The 20,823-nt window shown below is 42.8% G+C and overlaps 2 protein-coding genes across 2 annotated transcripts in view; one reads left to right on the top strand and one right to left on the bottom strand.

Moving 5' to 3' along the window:
• Positions 1-9,622, top strand: part of LOC139217545 (tyrosine-protein phosphatase non-receptor type 14-like) — a 36,844-nt gene extending 27,222 nt beyond the window's left edge. Inside the window, exons 14-20 of the mRNA XM_070848881.1 lie at positions 83-1,399; positions 2,871-3,011; positions 4,154-4,372; positions 6,167-6,295; positions 6,554-6,788; positions 7,045-7,208; positions 7,606-9,622. Of these exons, the coding sequence (XP_070704982.1) occupies positions 83-1,399; positions 2,871-3,011; positions 4,154-4,372; positions 6,167-6,295; positions 6,554-6,788; positions 7,045-7,208; positions 7,606-7,734 (2,334 nt within the window). The 3' untranslated portion in view covers positions 7,735-9,622. The remainder of the gene's footprint in view (positions 1-82; positions 1,400-2,870; positions 3,012-4,153; positions 4,373-6,166; positions 6,296-6,553; positions 6,789-7,044; positions 7,209-7,605) is intronic.
• On the bottom strand, positions 8,400-19,382 carry LOC139217546 (N-lysine methyltransferase SMYD2-A-like). The gene is made up of 12 exons (XM_070848882.1): positions 19,199-19,382; positions 17,317-17,380; positions 15,537-15,647; positions 15,388-15,448; positions 14,204-14,328; positions 13,788-13,855; positions 13,152-13,254; positions 11,997-12,107; positions 11,713-11,833; positions 11,146-11,320; positions 10,604-10,712; positions 8,400-10,360 (listed from the first exon to the last, which is right to left on the bottom strand). Exons 1-12 carry the CDS (start codon positions 19,366-19,368, stop codon positions 10,280-10,282), a joined length of 1,299 nt encoding a protein of 432 aa, XP_070704983.1. The 5' UTR covers positions 19,369-19,382; the 3' UTR covers positions 8,400-10,279.
• Positions 19,383-20,823: the final 1,441 nt, after the last annotated feature.

The raw sequence follows: 20,823 nt of genomic DNA, 5'->3' as shown, positions 1-20,823 counted from the left end.
AGTGGATGCTCTGTTTTTTTATTTTTCATTTCTATCTCTTCTCTACATCTCACACTGGTTTTTATGAATGTTTGCCTTGCAGATCACCTACAGTAAGCCAGTGTCCCACGGTCCTCATCAGGGAGGACCAGCCAGCAGCCAGGGCCCCTGTCATTCACCCTGCATAAATGGAGGAGTAGGCAGTGGTGGGGTTGGAGGTGGAGGAAGCTCCATCTCTCACACTGTCAGCACACCTGAGCTGGCAAATACTAAACAACAGGGGACCAATGCAGGAAACTACGGAGCTACTGCTAACATGCTGAGGAACCACATGTCACGTCCTCCTCCACCTTACCCCTCCAGCTCCTTCCGCCCGGCTACCAGCACCCCGGACCTGGCCAGCCACCGTCACCGCTGCATCGGGGGCAGCAGCCCAGAGCTGGTTACCCGCATGGTGCAGCTGTCGGTCAAGACCTTCCAGCCGGACAGCTCGGCCGTGGTGCACCAGTCCCTGCAGGAGGTTAGTGAACCATTAACAGCAGCTGCTAAGCACCGCTCCACCCTGGGCAAGAGACACAGCATGGAAGTGATCAGCAGCATGAGAGGAGGTGGAGCAGGAGGGATGGAGGGCATGGTGATGAAGGGCATGAATGCTCCCCTTCATCGGAGGAATACTCTCAGAGAACATGTGATGCCTCCTCAGCCTCAGTCCATTCCTCAGCCCCAGCCCCAAACCCCTCAGCCCCAACCGCAGCCTCAGCCTCCACCTCAGCAGTCGCAGGAGTTACCGATGCAGATGCCTGCCCAGAAAGCACCCGAGGCTTCTGTTGCACCACCTGGGCCAGTGGCCTACCAGCATCAAAAGACTCTCTCCAATGCCACCATGCTCATTCACAGTAGTGAGAGTGAAGAGGAGGAGGAAGAGGAAGAGGAGAGGCCTGAGCTGGATGTTCAAATCCCAGGTCTCAATGAGGACATCAGCATCAGTGCTCAGCTCCAGGCTGCTCTGGCCAAGCTGCCCAACAAACCCCCTCCAGAGTACCCTGGTCCTCCTAGACCTCCTAGCAACGCTCAGATCCGCGCCCACAATCACAACCACACCCACCACCACAACCACAATCAAGGACCACAGAGCAATCAGGGACCAATGGACCCAAACCAAGCCCCGGGCCGAGTGCTTAAAACTGGGCACACTACAGGCGGTGGCGGGCCGGGAAGTGGTGGTGGTGCTGGTGGTGGTGGGACACTGACCCGGGGGGACCAGGGTGGGGTGAATGGAGCGGTTTTAGGCCCATCCATTTCAGAACCGGACCTGACCAGCGTGAAGGAGAGGGTGAGGAAGGAGCCGGTCAAAGAGAGGCCGGTGTCAGAAATGTTCTCCTTAGAAGACAGCATAGTGGAGAGGGAAATCGCTCAGAGGGTAAGAAAATTATTCAGCTTTTCGAAGTTCCTTAAGTCATACAGCTACTACTGCCAACATATTTCTTAATAATACATGTTATTTATCAGTGCTGAAATGGGAAGTTGATTAATTGATTGGGCCATCGACAGAAAAGGCTTTGACAGCAGTGTTGACAATCATTTAGCACCCAAACTTGACAGTTGTGGACTGTGGAGAAATTGTAGTGGGCATTTTACACAAAACATTGATTACATTCAAATGAAAGTAAATACGTGATTTAATATTAGTGATTTACTTTAATTTCAAAGTGAAAACAGTGTATAAACAGTAATTGAATTAAGCAACATAATCATAATATTTTGGTGTCAATAAAATAATCATGTCATGTTGTATTTTTTTGATGTGTAAGGAAGTGGTATGTACCCAAATCGTGATCGAACATCACATATTAAAGTAACTTCTAGGCAGCACACCATCATGCACTGGACAAAGATCTCCCACCATACTGGTGCAGGTTTAAATATTTCAATCTGTTGTTTGCTAGCTAGTTTTAATGGCTCCTGATTAGCAGTAATCCAGGCTTCAGCACCTGAGAGGGTAGCACTAGGCTCTGAGTCCCCCCAGGCAGCTAAAACCCTCATAAATCCCTCAGATTATTCTTTGGGTTAGGTGTTCTCGTGTAGGTCAGTTCTCTGTTAAGGCACAAACATTTGCCCCAGCACCACAGCCCAGCTATAAGTGAAATCACACAATTGCGTCGCTTCGTTGTGACGAACCTCTCTGTTCAAGAATACTCTGGTGTTGACAGTGTGAGATACTTCCATCCAAAACTCCAAAGATGTTGTCCTTCATTTATACCAGTTGGTTTATCTCATAGCTAGAGGGTTCCTCTGGTGTCCCCCAAGCTGTTGTTTTGACTGTCTCACAGGCATTGAAGGAGGTGGGGAGGAGGTTTATTAGCATCAGAGATTAGAGAAGTAATCCGTGGAAGAAGGAGGGACAGTGCAATGTGGGTCAAAGTTTGGCTAGTGGGGTGGAGAGGAAAACAGACAGGGTGACAGAGGGAGCGTGTGTTCTGTAAAGAAAAGGAGGCCAGAGAGGTAGGTGAGGAGAAACAGGACTGAAAGAATAGAAAATATGTGAGGAAGGGCTAAATGAGGATGAAAGAATCAAAACAAGTTGAGGGCGAAGAGAGAAGGATAAGACGCTGCAAGTCTACCCTTAATAGGCTTTGTGTACGGGGCTTGTTAGTTCACACCTTTGGACCGAATACAAGGAGACTGGTACGGCCAGGTTTGCCCTACAAACAGGACACGCACACACACACACACACACACACATGCGTCAAATTCTCCCCACCCACTTCTACGCACACACGCAGACACACACATGTGCGCGCTCACTGTTTTGAGGCCAGCACAGGTCAGTCAGTCTTGCAATGCTGCCGGTACCTGTAACCGTGACACCGGGATTTTCCTCTCTCTTGAAGACACTGGAAAGACAGAAGATGTCGGTGGACTCAATGAAGAGGCCGCTGATGATGGCCGCCCTCAACGGCCTCTACGTGGCTCGCATGCCTGTCCCCGAAAGTCCGGCGGAAGACGGGGCCAAGGCTGCTACAGACGAACGGGTAAGACGTTCTCCTCTCCTTCATGAAATATATGTGGTGTTGAGTTTTTAAGGTTTCTTGTCTTTGTCTTTGTCATCCAGCAAATGTCCTTTATTCGCTTGCTTTTCAGTCAGACAGTATGTGCCATTGATTGATAGGTGATGTTATAATTACATTTTTTTTTTATCACGACTACATTACCGTAAATCTTACTCTGCTGGGATACTTTATAATATAATGATGTGTTATAATATATGATTTGATGTAATTGATTCATTTAAATTCTTGTTATTTAATGGTATAGAAGATACAAAATAGATTTTTATATACATTTTGTACTTTTTTACTCACAATTGCTCAAAAAGTAAGATCACAAACAACTTGACACTGAGAATGTAATTAAACAACTGCAGCTCTTCTGGATTCCTCTGGACGAATCTTTCCATTCAATTTGAGAATTCAAAAAACTTCCAAATCAAAATTTTTCTTTTTGTTTTCAAGAATTATTGTCAGACCTCTGAACCTACATGTTCCTCACCTGTTGACAGTGATAAAGGAAGCTTGGCTGCAGATTGTCGCCGTAAAGCTCAAAGACGGCCTCTGATAATCACGCTATTTAGTGCGTTCCATTTCACAAATACTGTCTGTTGGCTCCCTTTTTCAGTTTGGAGGTGTGAAACCCAGCCTTTGTCCCCACTGTTGCTAAGCTAACGGGGGCAAGCCCTAAGTGGGCTGTGGAACGCGTGGCATGGTGGTGCTTATCGCCTCTAGGCCGGCTGGTATGTTAAGAATGTGACCCGAGAGAGAGCGAGCGAGCCACACAGAAAGAGTGATAGAAAAAAAGAGAGAGAGATGCTGCCCTCTCAAACATGACCGGCCTAATAAACATGTAGTCCAGAATGAATACCACTACTGCAGTCTTTTACAGCTTATACATACTTTGATGTTAGAGTCAGTATTCAGCTGAGAGTTTAGAGATGTGGACGTAGATTATAATGAGATCTGTTGATACTTCTGGTCTGAATAGTCTCTTAGGTATGGTGGAATGTAAATGAATAAACGCCCCTTTGGGACTGAAAGGGAGATCTTTGAATGATGCGTTGCTAGGAATTCAGTAACCAACGTTCCCTCCTCTCTTTGTCTTTTTCTCTCCGTGTCTCCAGTGTAAGACCTTGGAGTTGAAGCTGGAAGAGGAGCGTGTCTTCACTGAGTACGAGCAGGTTCCCAAGAAGAGGGCAGACTGTGTTCTCACCACAGCAACTCTGCCCGAAAACACAGAGCGCAACCGTTTCCGTGACGTCGTTCCTTACGAGGAAAATCGGGTCGAGCTTGTGCCAAACAAGGAGAACAACACGGGCTACATCAATGCCTCACATATCAAGGTGAAAAATAAAAAGAAGAAGGATGATTATAGCACCCACCTTTCTGTAATCCAGACTTTTATGTGATTGAAGTGATGCGTTCACTGTGTTTTCTCAGTGTCGGAGGTATATATTTTCCTACGAAAACCAAAACATTACATGTTCATGAGCTAAGAAAAAGGCTTTTATTCTCTGCTTTGTGACAATAGATTTTTCTGGAAATTCTATTAAATTTTAAATGATTCATTTGGCTTAAGTAGCTATAAAGGAGCAGTTTATCATTCAGTCTATCTGAACATTTCAAAGCCACAAAATTGGAGATACCCGGCTTTCATTAGCTACTTTTCCGGCCAAATGTGATGCAAATTTGAATTAAATTTCATGAAAATCATCAAAAGAAAATGTGAATGAATGTGCGTGTCACGGTGCTACTGTTATGTGAATATTAGGTGATGGTTCAGTGAGATTAGCAGTAGGTGGTACTAATTCTTAGGTGCCATAAACCCATTGTGGAAGAAGAGGGCGAGATGACGAAATAAAAACAGCGCCAGCCAAACCTGAACGGTGGAAAAACAGGCTAGAAAACATAATATACGGCATTTATGCTTGTTTCACGAGGAGCGTTAGTTTCCTCAACACTCCACACAGATCTGATGCTCATGGAGTTCACTTTGTCAACATGACAACATGATTTTAAGTCAGACTTTATCATCCGTCAGTTTTCTGTGTGAACTAATAAAGAGGAAAACACTGACTTTTAAAACAGTCAAATTTAGTAACAGAATATTTCACAAGTGTTTCATTAGATTCAAGTTTATGTGTATGGCTCTTAATCACAGTTACAGTCTCAAAGCGCTTTGCAGCACCCACATTGTACTAAATAAATTAAAACAAAGAGCAATAAACTCGACACATCCAGCTCGCTGCTCGGCTTTGTTGTGGTCATTCCTGAGCGGCGAATGGCTCGGAGGAAAGGATGAAAGGCAGCTGTCGAAGGCTGTTTGGACCTTTAAGCTCACAGAGCTCGTGGAATTCCCAAAGAATGTGGTCCAAACTCCAAACCCTCTTAAGTCAACCTGAGCTGCTCTCACTAGCCCTCTATTCATGCTTAGCTGCAAACGGTGTATGTGTGTGTGTGTGTGTGTGTGCGCACAAGCTCGTGTGCATGCATGAGTTTGCATTTTGTGTGTGTATCCCTAATTGCAGTGCAGTGCGCGAGTGCGATCACCAGCTGAATCGCTGCCTATCACGGTGTAACCCTCTTACTTCCCCCGTCATTTAAGGTTGCTGCCGCAGAACAAAAGACCTTGTTTATTCCCCATCCATCTCTTAATACAGTGTTTACAGTCACGAGGTGCCCGAGGAATTAGTTGGGACATGCTCATTATGTAATGGCACTTTGAAGTCTGTGTCGTTGGAGTGTGTTGATGATGGGAAGGTTTTCAGTGCTGTGCGATGCCGTTCGATTATTAATGAGGGAAAGCAAAAGAAAGCTAAAGAAGAGGAGCTGGTGGTTTTATAAATGAGGGACAAGACTGTGGATGGAAATTATGTTTAGGCTGCCCTCCAGTGGCGGGTGAGATTGTCAATGTGTTTAAATAAGCTGTTGGCCCTTTGTATTATTATAAAGTATAAATTAATTCATTTCTGGGTCACGTGCAAGCTTTTATTTAATTAAATATAGTTGTTTGTAAGCAGTTTTGTATGTTTACCCATGTGTAGGCTGGTTGTTGTTTGCGCTGCAGTTACTGTAATCTTCATGTGCACTAATTGATTCTTTTATGTGTGTGTCTGTGTGTGTGTGTGTTTTCCCAGGTGATGATCAGAGGGGAGGAATGGCACTACATTGCCACCCAGGGCCCGCTCGCCAACACCTGTGCCGACTTCTGGCAGATGGTCTGGGAGCAGGGGGTCAACGTCATCGCCATGGTTACTGCCGAGGAGGTACGCTCACACATATGCACACACATGGTGCACGCAGATGTGCATATTTTTCTGCTGTCGACAGCTGGCGTCTGCCTGTGTGTGACAAACAGGGCGACAGCGAGAGTGTGTGTGTGTGTGTGTGTGTGTGTGTGTGTGTGTGTGTATGTTACAGGGTGTTTGTGTTTATGTGCAAGTGTCAGAGCACATGGTGTACATCTACTTTCCCTCATGAATCACCATCCTCATCCTCCCATCTTCATCCTGTCTTCCATCCAGGAGGGGGGCAGGTCCAAGAGTCACCGTTACTGGCCCAAACTGGGCTCAAAACACAACTCGGCCACTCACGGCAAGTTCAAAGTGACCACCAAGTTCCGCACCGACTCCGGCTGCTACGCCACCACGGGGTTAAAGGTCAAACACCTGCTGTCTGGCCAGGAGAGGACGGTGTGGCACCTGCAGTACACTGACTGGCCCGAGCAGGGCTGCCCTGAATATGTCCAGGGGTTCCTCGGTGAGTGGGATTGTGTTATCATTATCACCATTACTGAGAGACTAATTAAAGGGACAGTTTGAGAGATATTTGTGAAATATTCTTATTCACTTTCTTGGTGAGAGTTAGACAAAAAGATTGATATAGCTCTCATGTCTGTGGGGTAAATATGGAGCTAGAGCCAGCAGGCAGTTAGCTTAGCTTAGCACAAAGGCAGTTTTAAATTCTCAGTGCCCGCATCTTACATCTATCTTTGTCTCCCCGTTTTGTCCTGCAGCCTACCTAGAGGAGATCCAGTCTGTACGGAGACACACCAATTCCATGCTGGACACCTCAAAGAGCCTCAATCCTCCTGTGGTGGTGCACTGTAGTGCCGGGGTGGGTCGCACCGGAGTGGTCATCCTCACTGAGCTCATGATCAGCTGCCTGGAGCACAATGAGGTGGGTGGACAGCGGGCTTACACAGCTTTTGCTGGACAGGATGTATGTTTCACAAGTATCACTTGAACTGATACAAAGCTTAATTTTGGGGGGTGAAAACCGAATGAATCAAGTCATAAAAGGACGCAGGCCGAATCACTTAAAAAAACACATGAAGCACAGTTAGTTAAAAGATGCGCATTTTCAAAACATTATAGACACTTTCTCGTCCAAGTATGGAGGTAAATCCTTTATTTTTTCACTCTGTGAGTGAATACAAATGCATGTGACAGGAGAGGAGGCAGGTTAATGGAGAACAGAAAACATTTTACTAAATAACTGCCTGGTACTCTCCTACTTTTCTCTTTTTATTTAGTCATTTTTCAAGTGCTTTATTCCTCTCTTCCCTCTCTTCCAGCCGGTGGAGGTTCCCACCATGCTGTCGGGGCTGAGACAGCAGAGGATGCTGATGGTGCAGACGATTTCCCAGTACAAGTTTGTCTACCAGGTCCTCATCCACTTCCTCAAGAACTCCCGCCTCATCTGAGTCCAGTGATCCTGACCTTTGACCTTACGTGACCTGGCAGAACGGCACCAGATAACAACAACAACAACGGTACTTATAAATAAGCAAGGAGACACAGTGTAACTGATAGCCGAGTGGAAGCAAATACAGAGATTCATGTTGAGTTTTCTATGTGGCAGTTTATGGAAATTCTAGTGGATTTTCATACAAACTCACCTCAAGAGATAGAAGGATTGGTGTGGGCGTGTATAGAAAATGGCGACTATTTTTCCTAATCAGTGCGTTCAGATGTTCTTTTTTTCCCCCCTGGGTTTTAATCTTGGACCTAGTCCTTCTGTGTGGAGAATGCGTGTTTGTGTGTTTCCTCCACGCAGGTCTGGTAAACAAACAGCTTGTTGTGAATATGTTTGTGTGTCTCTTTGTCGTCTTGAGATTTCTCAAGAAATACCTTGAGAAAATAAATCTCAGTTTGGTTAGATTGCCCGCCTGCAACACTTCTCACTCATTATTTAGCCATTATTAGAAATGGCACTATGCTGCATGAACAGTAGGTGGCAGCAGTATTATTACTTTTTTCTATACTCTGAAAGAGTTTGCCAAACAAAAGTATTCTTTAAATCGCTGTTGAAAATGTTCCTTTATTTTGAACAGAGTATTGATTAATACAGCAAATATTTACTTCAACATTGTAACAAATGTTTTTATTTATTTAGATTGTGGTCACCTTTGGCATTGAACGGAGTATTAACAAGCATGTCGATCCTTGTCCTGTCGTCTTTTGAACATGTCTTAATTTTTACTATATTTTTCTCAAAGCCTTCTTTGTCGCTGTCAAAAGGATTGCTCCCATCTTCCCTCTGGAGGTGCCTCATTTTATACATTTCTATTAAGGTCCCTCCTCCACATGCAAACACACACACCCTGCAATCAAGCATTTCGAGTCACATTTCTTACCTAAAAGCATTTCAAAAGTGTAAAAAATTTGTCCAATGAATTGGAGATAATTTATAAACATCATTTCAGTGTTTGCATCCGCAGTCAGTAGAGAATTGTGTCGTTATACAGGAAATATTGTATAATATACAGCATCATTGTGCCTTATTGAAACAAACAGTGAAGAAGCAGCCAGGCTGACATCCCTATCCTTGTTTTCACCCCCAAAGAATAAATCTTTGAATCAGTATTTAATAGTTTGGTTTATAAAAACCAACTTTACCTAACTCTCGGGTAAGGACTTTACAGTAGGAGAATGCTGATGCCTTGGTTTATTTTTGAAGGATATTAGTATAAAAGTGACACAACTAAACTTGCCAGTAAAAGACAGCCATTTGTAATAATCTCATCCAGACCACAAAGTCTGTTGCCATGTTTCTGGATCCTGCTAAAAAAAAATCACAATCTGAAGAATTTCTTTTTACATACTACGTTAAATCAATTTTTTTCTGAATCGTAATGCAAAGCCAGCCATGTCCAAAGTCACTTAATGTCGTCACATAATGGGCATGTGAGAAAAGATTTCTGCAAATGTTTTATATAGTTTCTCTTTTTGACTTGGTACCCTAAAAATACCGCAACATAATAAACTATGCATGCATTTTTATATTTCAATGTATATATTCTCAAATAAGTATAAGCTTTATGCTCTCTTGACATATAAGTGTTTTGTTGCACTTCTGTTCTATTTGTGACAGTATTTTCTCACATGGCATTCCACTGTTTGTTTATATTTAATTTTTCCCCTTCATTTTTTTTTTTGTTTTTTTTGGCAAAACTTCCAAATACCTTTCAAAGTATGTGTACATATGTTTTGTATATGCGTTTTCAGTGCATCAAGTCTTGTTTTTCTCTCCCCAGACATGTATGAAGCTGTCGTACTTGCTTATTATGCAATAAAGCCTTATTTTCTTTATGACTGTGGCCACAAATTCATTTATTTTGGATTTTTTTTTAATTACTTACTTTTAGCTGGTAAAAGAGAGAGTGAGTGTGTATATGTTGGAGAAGGTGTCTCTTGCACTACGGGGGACATTAACAGTGCAGATCGCTCACACAAGGTGTTAATGCAAACACAGTGCTCCATCCAACCCTCCATTGTGACTCCGGCACATTCTGCAGCTTTTAATTGGCCCCTTGTGGTGAGGCAGCTGTCCTGATTGGCTGACGGGGAATTTGTTGCACTGAAGCCCTACACATGTATGTAAACAACTCGACTCAGATGGATGACAGGGTCCCGCTGACACGTCTCTTACATGCCAAACCAAAGATGAAATCATTAAATGTGAAAAACAATTCTCAGACACCTCACGGCCAACCAAGTAAAAACACTTTTCACAGATTTCCACGCTTTGCACAAAAGTAATCTGCATTCAACAAACCAATAGGTTCTTGCATACATAACACTGATTAAAAACAGTTAAATCTGTAAAAATCCAATCCAGTTTGCATAAAAACATGAATACTCTCCATGTTTGCTTCAGTGCCAAAAGGAGTAAAGTTCCTCCTAATCAAAGGAGTGTATGCAGTCTCTAGTCTCAGCTGTGTAACATCATTTTTTTCCCCACGCTCTTCATTTTTGTGCAATCTCTTTGCGCAGCTCTGCCAAGTAGTGATGATCCTTCCCATGAGCCACCTCCATTATGGCCATTGCCTGTATACACACAAATTATTATAGTGTTAAGAAAACAATTGAGATTTAAGAAGAAGGCTTCTTTTGTTTAATTAAAACACATTGGAAAAGGTTTTGGTATTTGCATTGAACCTAACATCATAAAAAAAAAAGCCCAATGATTTTTGTTCATGACTTTGTCAAAATAGTTTTTACTGTAGTAAATACTTTGCTGCTGCATTTGGGTATGAAAGTCTGATGTAAAAGCTCGGCAGGCCATGTTACCTTCTTGAGAGCGCTGATGCCCACTGAGTGCCTCTCCAGCCCCATGTACAGTCTGCCCATCTTCAGGTACATGGAGGACACGTTCAAAGAGTAGGCTGCATACAGCTTGCTGCATTGAAAAGAGAAAAGCTAAATATATAGCATTGCCTTTTCTAAAATCTTATCTTCTTTCTGTGCTGTTCTTTTTAATCATAAAGTGGAAGGTGAAACACACACTTTGGATATTCTTGATCACCTTCAAACACTTTCAAATGTACACATATTTTCAGACCAGGTGAGTGGAAGCACTACAGTTTAAATAGAAAATGTCTTAACTTCAGTGATTGAATTTGATAGAACTGATGGTCTAGCAAGAGCCAGATTTGACTCAACAGAGGCAGAGACATCTTGACTTTTAGCTCCTGATATGGGTCAAACTCTAAAAACACTAGAACCTACAATTCCCATAATGCAATCCATAAGCAGCTGTTACATGCTGTCACAGTGACAGCACCTGCACGGCCGGAAATGTGTGTTTTTGGCGACTTAATATTTCTCAGCACCTGTAAGGTTTGAGGATCTTCTCTCCGTATGCGATAGCTCCATATGGATCTTCCATGTAGAGACAAACCCCCATGGCCTGGTACATCATGTGGAGCATGTAGACGTTGGAGTCGGCAAAAACGGTTCCCATCTCCTCCAGGCTCTGCTCACACATCTCCAGCAGCTCACTAGGGGGTGCCACCGAGTCAAGGCTGCAACAACGCCAGCTGGGGTTTAACTGGAGCGCCGGGAGGGCTTTTGGACGTACAATCAAGTGCTTTAGAGTCTGGGAAGCCACTTCGTTTAAGATTAATGTCTGCAACGAGTAATTCAGTTTTATTCTGTCAGAATCACCATTTAAAACTTTACAGCAGCTAATGAGAAAATGACCACCAATCACCAAATCAATCAAGTAGTCTAAAGCTCTGAGTGTAATGTAGCAGGGGACAGTGAAGTTAATAAACACTGAATGGTTGTGCACATTTTTCTACCTGGTCATTTCTGGTAGTGTTCCAGATAAAAACTTTAAAGTGCCAATGAATTGTGCAACACAAGAAAGAGTTTTGTTTGGTGACATTAAAGGATATTTTTTATGTGCTTGAGGGCCCGGAACTCCCTGATGGTTTTCCTGCCGTAGCGCACCATGTTGCTGATGACCTCTGGCTCGATGGCGTCACTCCTCTTACGTACTCTCAGCTTTGCTTCGTCCTGGAGGTGAAGACAGGAACCCGAACATTAACAGAGTTGGTTAAACTATGAAGTGCAACTTCTTAAGTGTGCACATGAAATACAATGGCAGGTGTGTGGCTTGTTAACCTAAATAATTCATATGGCTTAATTTGGTCTGTATCCACTTCTCATGGTGTCTTACCTTGGATTTGGTTTTACATTCCTTGCAGTCACAGGTGAAGTAATAGGACTCTCTCAGCCTGTTGTTGCGGTCGTCTGTTGGATAGAGGAGGTCTATGTAGCCGATGAGTACCTAGAGGAAATAACACACAGCTCGTGAGAACTTAAGTAATGAACACTCTCTGTCCTTGACACTTTCCTTCTTATCTAAATGCCGAAAACAACTGCAGGACCAGCAGGTTAGAAGGTCTGTCCGAAAATAGCCCCACCAGCCTCTTTAATCAGCTGCTGCACACAGACACACACACTCCTCAATGGTGCTATTGTGACACACTGACACATAAACTGTCATAGACCTGATAGTGTACATCAGCAGTGATTCCCACTCTGCTCATGCCAGAGCCTTCACACTCCTGTCTTTGCCTTTCAATCATACAATCGTGTTGTCTCTTATTCTCCACTGGGTTTTAATCCAAAACCACCTGTACTGAGAAAGAGACCAGAGCCGAAACCTGCTTGTTTCAAGATTTAAAGGAATGGTTTGACATTTTGGGAAATATGGTTATATGCTTTCTCGCTGGGAGTTAAATGAGAAGTTTGTTGCCTTTAGGATTAGCTGAGCACAAAAATTGAAAACGGGGAGACAGATAACCTGCCTTTGTCCATTGCTAACAACCTGATCCCTATGGAAAGTCGCTTCTGGTTGCTTGGCAACCTTACAGTGATGACGAGACTCCAGGGAGTTACTGAGCCTGACCAGGAAAACAGTCCAGCAAATAACCCCCCATAACCATAACCCCTGACATGTTGTTTCTTACATTACAATTTGTACGGATGAAAACAAGTGACATATAATGTTGTAATTATCGAGCTTTAGAGTTGTTGGTAGGCAGGTTTTTTACTTTTGGACAGATTTTACAGCTCACTCCTGTTTCCAAGAGGAGACGCTAAGCTAAGCAAAATAAATTGTCTCCTGACTGTAGCTACATATTTATTGGACAGATAGAGGAGGGGTGTCAACAGATCATTTAAAGCTAGCGATATTATTAATTGGTCAAAATCCTTATTGTCGGTTAGAGGTTGAACTGTTGATTATACACATCCTTCCTACACACACCAACACAAAAAACTGAACAGGACCCAACCCCCTATAATGGCAGCTGTCGCCGTTCCTCACTTCATCTCCAGGCTTCATGGCCTGCACTGCCCGAATCTCAGCCAATGTCCCATTAAACGTGACTATGACGCTGGGGAGACAGCTGTGGTTTATCAGTGCGACGCTGTGGAGAGACAGACAGAAAGGGAAAGCAACAGATAAGGGTGAAAATCTAACTCTCTGCTTTGATGAAGTAGGAGCAGCGAGAAAAGTGCCCACTTATTATTGATCATCGCAATGACATAACAGCAACATAACCACTTTATTCTAAGTGGTAGGAGCACAATGCTACAGCTGCACTCACAGAGAGGTCTTGAGTGGCCCTGAAATATGCCAGGGGACATCCTATGTCCTGGTTGACAGGCTGGAAATAGCTCAAAAAAGCAGCTGAGAAGGCAAATTCACCTACACACACACACACACAACGACCCCAGCCACAGCAGGGAGCTGATTTTACCACCAAATGACCAACTGGAGAGGAAAAGTTGTCTTGCTAACACACATCTAGAGAAGCCAATGTATGTGAGAGAAAACCCTGAGACACTGTGTAAGCAGGGGAGAGTGTACTGTGTAATCTACTGTACCTTTACACGTGTTGTTGGAACAATAAAGTATGAAAATGTGCTGGCATGTGTGCGTGAGAGTTGTCCTTCTTACTCTGGGTAGACTGCAGTACCCAGGTGGGACAGTTCATCATCCTCTATAGTGAAACCGTTACAGGCAACCTTGTTGAATAAAAGAGCACAGGGAAGAGAAAGAAAAGAATGCAAATACACATTATCAATCTCAGATGTTCACCAAAACAGATATAATTTGTCATGTTCTCTTTCTTCTTAAACTCTGGTGGTGTGTGGGGAATCACTGACAGAATCTATGTTTACTTAACAAGGACAGAAAAAGACAGTAAGACAGTATCTATAGATATTATAATCACATTTTTAAAGTTCCTTTCATGTGTGTGTGTGTGTGTGTGTGTGTGTGTGTGTGTGTGTGTGTGTGTGTGTGTGTGTGTGTGTGTGTGTGTGTGTGTGTGTGTGTGTGTGTGTGTGTGTGTGTGTGTGTGTGTGCAGTACCTGGGAGAAGAGCTTGAGCAGGTCGTTATGGTCAGGGAAATCCAAATGTTTGGAGTAAAAACGATGCAGTCCGGCAATATCTGCCTCACTCATCTCTCTCCTCTCATTATCTATGTCCTCCACGTCTGTTACAGGAAAAGGCAAAGACATTTTGACTTGATTGATCAAATGTGTATTTTTTTTTACTTGGATTTACCCAGGGCAGCATGTATACCCTTTAGCAACATTTTGTTTAGGCTATGATTTCCTTCCATTTGAAACTGGGTGACCATAAGGGTGAAAATCTAAGTCTCTGCTTTGATCAAATAGGAGCAGTGAGAAAAGTGCCCACTTATTATTGATCATCGCAATGACATAAGAGCAACATAACCACTTTCTTCTAAGTGGTAGGAGCATAATGCTACAGCTGCACCACCAGGCAGAGCAAATGTGTTTTAAAGACATTTTCATCAGGTCCCGCCTGTTGATCTCTACCAGCTGTAAATAGACAGGTATAAACAGCTCTCCTTCCTTCATCACTCTCACTATGCCGAGACAGGAAGACTTTATCATCACGTCACTGGGTACTACAAACTGCCAGACTGTGTGTGTGTGTGTGTGTGTGTGTGTGTGTGCGCCTTGTCCCTGACCTGTATGACTAGTCAGTTTATACTTGTGCATCAGACACTCGCATTAACTCAGTCTGTCGAGTGAAAGCTGACCTTTTCCCTCCAGACACAGAGACCCACAAGATCTTAGTCACACACAACTGCTGAGCATTGCCAAGCTCTTCTCCACATTATGAGTTAATGGACGCTAATGCTGATTCAAGTGACATAACTTTTATCAGGCTTCATGCAGCTCGTTCTGGAGCCTCATAATAAGCACATAATATTTTCTAACATCAGGACAGATAAATTAATATACTCTTGCTTTATGACTTGATCAGATACCGTTTGATTTGCTTATACTATATGTGTGTGTGTGTTAGTCTAAAGTGAGCAGGGGTGTTTCTCTCAGTCTAATCTGAATGGGTTGTGCTTTTTTAAGAGGGACATGTAGGGACACTTGGGATTAAAGAAGAGACCCATAGTGTCTGAAAACTTTACAGTGACTCTATATAGATGCTTTCTCGATGGGTTATCAGCTCACAAACTAAATCATGTGTGCTTTTGTACCTCTCTGTTAAAGGAGCAGTTACTCACGTGATTGCAGCTCTCCTATGAACATGAGCTTCTCGGAAACACATCTGTCTTTTTGCGTTTTCTGTGGAAAACAGACGTAGTAAACAACAATGAACCACCATATCTGTGAGACCACGCTCCAAAGGGACAACATGTCTTTGATTTTTAACCTTCTTGCTGAGAATCCGGGCCACCAGACGGGACGTCTCAGACGGGCACCAGTTCTCCCCAAATGCAGTCATTGCAGAGCACTCCAGTTTGTGCATGGCCCAGTCCGCTTTCTACACGCAAACACAGAAATATCAAAATGGCATAAAGAAGAGCAACCCTGCAGCTGATTATACTATTAGCAGTTTAGGTCCCACCACAATAAAAGGCCTAACAGTTGGTATCTATCGCACTGAGCTACACTATCAGCTGCAGCATTAAGCAGCATGATGGGATGTGACTCCACACTGTGTTAAGCTATTGGCAGCCTCACCCCTTTACCCCTCCATATGCAACCTACCTCATTCATTGACTGCTCATTCCTCCTCTTTGTATTAGTGTTTAGTAGTGGTGCTACTAGTGAGACAAACATTTGGCTCCAGAGTGGCATCAGAGGATAAGACATATTATCACCTACAACACAAGGGTTAATCCTCTCTGCAGTGACTATTTTAGGTCATTTCAGGCTCAGCTTTGCAGGCTCAGCTCTACATTATATGACTTGGCTCACAGTCTAAGTTGTCCTAGTCAAAGTTACAGTCTGGTCTTGTTTTAAGCAAGTCATAGTTCAGCCTCACATTAAGAAGTCTGGTCTTGACCTGATTATTCCAAATAATTTTAGGCCAATTTCTAAGCTTTCTTTCTTATCTATTGTTGTCGTCATTTTTTGAAATAATACAATATGTTTGAGAAATTTCACTCAGGGTTCTGTGAACACCATTGCACAGAGACGGCTCTCCTCAGAGTGACAAATGACCTCCTCTGTGCTTCTATTAGATCTCAGGGCAGGTTTGGACACCGTTGACCACAGGATTCTTCTAGATCACTACAGACCCTGTGGTGACATTTCTGGGTCCGCCCTTGATTGATTTCCATTGTTACATTTCAAGCAGACATTTCACTGTTTCCATTGGTGGCTCATCCTCCACAACTGCAAATGTTTCATGTGGGGTTCTGCAAGGTTCGGTTTTAGGGCCATTTCTTTTCTGCCCCTTAACATCTCTTTTCACTGCTATGCAGATGACACTCAGATCTACCTCCGCTTCAATTACCCAAAACAGGCCCATTTAACTCTATTACAAAGCTGTTTCTTTTGTTAGCTACAGCTTCTTCCAACACAGAACTATCAAAAATTAAGCAATTCCTCTAACTTTCTGATCTAGAAAAAGTAATTGATGCACTAAAATCATGACTCAGGCTACCATTTCCCATTTACAACTAATACAAGATGCTGCTGCCCGGTTGCATAACCTGTTAGAAATTGAAAGAACCTGAAACATGAAACTTACTCTCTTGGCTTCAGCTGTACTTACTGTGCTTAGAACTGCATGCTTTGTTTTAGAGGTGTACTGTCATAAAGTGTTAAAGACATGAAATTTGACCTGTTGGTGATGCAAGATAAAAAGTCAGAGATCACTAACACCATTCAGATTCATCCCCTAGGGACCATGAATGTCTCAGGATCATTTCATGTCAGTCCATTCAATAGTTGAGATATCATAGTACTGACCAACTCGTCAGGACTGTCTGCCCGCAAATATTATCATTCCATGGTTGAATGTGCTTGTGCTCCAACATGCAGTAGCTGTTATAAAAGAAATACATTGCACAATGATAGTTTGGAGCTCTGACCTCCAATATAGGATTATCCATTATCTTACACAACATCCTTTACCAATAACCACTTGTACAGGAATCATCACATTACAGAGTCTTCCTGTCACTCCCCCAGCTGTTTCCTACCTGGCATTTCACGTTGCAGTAGAAGGCTTTCTTGCACTTCCCACATTTCGCCAAACCCTCTTTCCTGTAAATGATACAAACAGGCTCTATTAGGTTATGGATGGCAAACAGCATAGGGTTAAAAAGTCACTGAAAGGTCCTCACACATTCTTGTACAATTTCCAAATAAACATAATATAACATTACATTACATAACATAACAAATAAACGACTCAAATGTCAGATATCGGAGTTCAGTGAATAGTGGAGTATCTGGCTGTATGTCTAGTGGAATACCTATTATATGTGAGTATCTAGTTGCTTGAGTGACTGAGTGTGTGTATGGTGGTTTCTACTTCCTGCTCCATTACTCTGCGACAAGTAAGAGCAGTTGCTGGTAGCCTGTTGTAACTGATAGCAATAAAAGGGCTTTAAAACATTCTATGGTATTAATAGAGCTGACCTTATGACGGACCAGCTGTCTTTCTACTACAGTGAGACAGCAAAGCAATGCAGAAGTTTACCCCCCCCCCAAGTCCAACACGCTGCTTAGTGGTGGGTAAACAACACAGGCTAAAGCTTGGAGCACATTACCTGATGCAAAGCACAGATGTAACTCTGGTTCAGGTTACATTAAACAATATGGTTTAATTGATTCAGTATAAAAAACAAGGTCATGACTATGACTGTATGGATTTAAGACTAAGGTCACAGGTAAAGACACAGCAGTTTACATTCTAAAAAAACAGTGATACTTTTCAAACATCTACTTTTTGTCACCTGCTAATAATTATAATATAATAATTGAGGATCGGCACTGACAAATACAAGAAATGATGCTAGACAGAATCCAAGCTATGCACATAATTAGACTTCTGCAACTTTTCGCATCAGTTTAAATGAGGTTCAATGTGGCAACAGCTCTTCCACACAACAAGCACTCATCTCACAGTGCTTAAGTATCATTTAAGCAGTCAAAGAGGACAAATTACGGTAGCGTCACTGAAGATCATCCATAACAAGCCTCACAGAACATTTCCAAATAAAAAGACTGGTTTCACACCCTTTGGAACTAATATGTAAAATGATTGAAATATACAAATTGCTGCTGCACGAGTGATGATGTTTTACACATCAGAACACACACAAGCAAACAAACGCAACCAAGAATGACTGCCTGGATGGTGGAAAAAGAAAATGATGATTTATGGTAAGTGTAACTGTTGCTGCATGCAATTTCGAAATGATCTCAGAGAACATATGCACTTGTATTTATGTTTAGCCTACCAAATGATCACTGAATAAACCAATAAAAAATGGATACAATGTTATCTGTCTGCAAAATACAGTATTCATTTAATCAGGCAGGCAGCAAAACAGAACAACACAACTGCACAATAATAAGAATTAAAGAAACTGTTGTGCGTACATGAGGGATATCTACAGTTAAGTATTATGCCGGATCATGTACGGTAGTTATCATGCTTAAATGTTTAAAATAGCTCACCAGAGAAGCTATTGGCAACTTATAGCTGCTATATGTGGGTGTATAACCCTTCAACCAATCATGATGCCACTCAGGTAACCAAATCTTTTTCTAGAGATCAGCAGTCATATGGGGGCCAGAGAGGTTATGTGACATGTGGAACAAGATATACATGAACCTTCATTCAGAAAGAAGAGCCACATAACCAAAATGTATGGGGTAACATTAATAAGAATAAAGTGATATAATGAGGTGTTGCAGGATGTGCAGCCACAGGATGTCAGGGATCATCACAAAAAGTGGTGAAACATCTGATAGAGGCAAAAGAGCTCAGAGGAGCCTCATGATGAAGTGCACTGGAAAGAAAATGAAACAAGTAGTGACAGCACGCGGGGATGTAAAGACCCAGTGACCTACCTGGTGAAGCAGCACTCGCAGTAGCAGCCTCTCTCACTCACTGACAGCACAGAGGAGTACGCCTGGCTGGAGAACAGCAGCTCTCCGACTTTAAAGGCTCTAGTAACGCGGAGACCTCGTCCTTTTCCCGGACTGTCAAACCTCTCGAGTCCCGGGATGCTTCCCGTCATGGTGCCTCCTTGGAGTTGTCCGGATCCAAAATGACCCCCTTCACTCATTCACTCCCAGAGAAGTGGGATGTGACACCCCAGCGTCACCCTCCCAATAATAGTTCACAGTGGCATCCGATAGGCACAGAACCACCCGGATGCTGTCACACACACCAAGAACACATTATAAAGACGTTTATAGTTTATCATAAGAGACAGACAAACTCTACACTTGTCTGCTCTTTACTTTTTAGTTTATTTAGGAGGCCATATTGAGTGATTTTACAACATTTGTGGCGGTGGGGGCTCCAATGGTGACCACTGTTTCTATGGCAACAAGACCCCCTTGTGGCCAACCAAAAAGATAATCTTAATCAAAATATCTAATAAATACCTTCGTGACATTACAGACAACTCTTAGTTCGTCTTCCCAAATTTTCAGTGACTGGTTGCATTGGTGACCAAAGATTTGGCATTCTCGCGAGATATGACTGAGTTTCCTCATTGTGTGCGTTGTTTGTACACCAACCGTACACCAACCTTAACCACCTTTGCCCCCACCCAAATAATCTGCCCCTAAACCTAACCATACAATAGGCCTAACCATAATTCCTTCCCCTCACCCTAACATAAACCTAAACATAATCATTACCCTGACTCAGACCTCCCGCCTTAACCCAAATCTCGCGATATTACGCTCAGTCACGCATGTAGCTAGAAGTTGATTGGAAAACTAGTTAATCAATCAGTTAGATGCAGACATTGTTTTGTCACCACGAGATAAAGCATGGATCTCTGGATACAAGCGGTAAGTTAAATGTGAAGCCAGTCATACTCTTGTCTCACAACAAACAACACAAAAGCTAGCTAACATAATTTACATGCACCATCCTGGAGAGTTGTTTTCTAGTGTTGCTACTGCTAACACATCTGCTAACTGCTAACTGGTCAGCTAGCTAGTGATGAAGAGAGAGGATGAGGAGCTCCGTCAACAAGCAGTCACAGCGACGTGCAGTGGAACAAAATGACATGGACACTCACCCCCTCTAGACAGGATGGACTTCTGATAAGGTGAGTGAAATTAATCCACAATCTCTCTGCCTGTTTCTGTCTGTGTCTTACTTCAGGCCCTCTGGCTGTTTGTGTGTATTGATTATGTTATGAGTTTCTGTTATGTAGCCTTTAGCACCTTGTTGTTTTATTGACACATATTCAGAGACACAGTTTGCAGGGGCTTTGAATAATTCTCTGATTTTGCATGTATTGATTGTTGAGTCACCTGTTGATGGTGTGTGGTATGTGAATGAGCCAGTGGAGGTCTGCTAGTTTCCAGTGAGACTTTCTTCACTTAATCTGTGCTGTAAACTGTTGACTCATATTGTAGGAGGCCTTGTAGGCTGTTTTATATAAGTATATAAGAAGAGTGTTTAAGTCTTGTGTTCATTATGCGACTTGATTGTTTCTGAAGTGATAAGT

The sequence above is a fragment of the Pempheris klunzingeri genome, chromosome 18 (genome assembly GCF_042242105.1).
Source record: "Pempheris klunzingeri isolate RE-2024b chromosome 18, fPemKlu1.hap1, whole genome shotgun sequence".
Taxonomy (NCBI): domain Eukaryota; kingdom Metazoa; phylum Chordata; class Actinopteri; order Acropomatiformes; family Pempheridae; genus Pempheris; species Pempheris klunzingeri.
Note: the sequence above shows the minus strand (reverse complement) of the source record. Positions and strands in the feature narration are given on the sequence as shown.

Excerpts from the sequence above, each read along its gene's own strand:
- LOC139217546 (XM_070848882.1), bottom strand. The coding sequence starts at position 19,368 with ATGACGGGAAGCATCCCGGGACTCGAGAGGTTTGACAGTCCGGGAAAA. Across the intron at positions 15,449-15,536 it reads CCCGGATTCTCAGCAAGAAG|AAAACGCAAAAAGACAGATG; the intron begins GTTAAAAATCAA and ends TGTTTTCCACAG. Across the intron at positions 11,834-11,996 it reads AATGTAAAACCAAATCCAAG|GACGAAGCAAAGCTGAGAGT; the intron begins GTAAGACACCAT and ends CTTCACCTCCAG.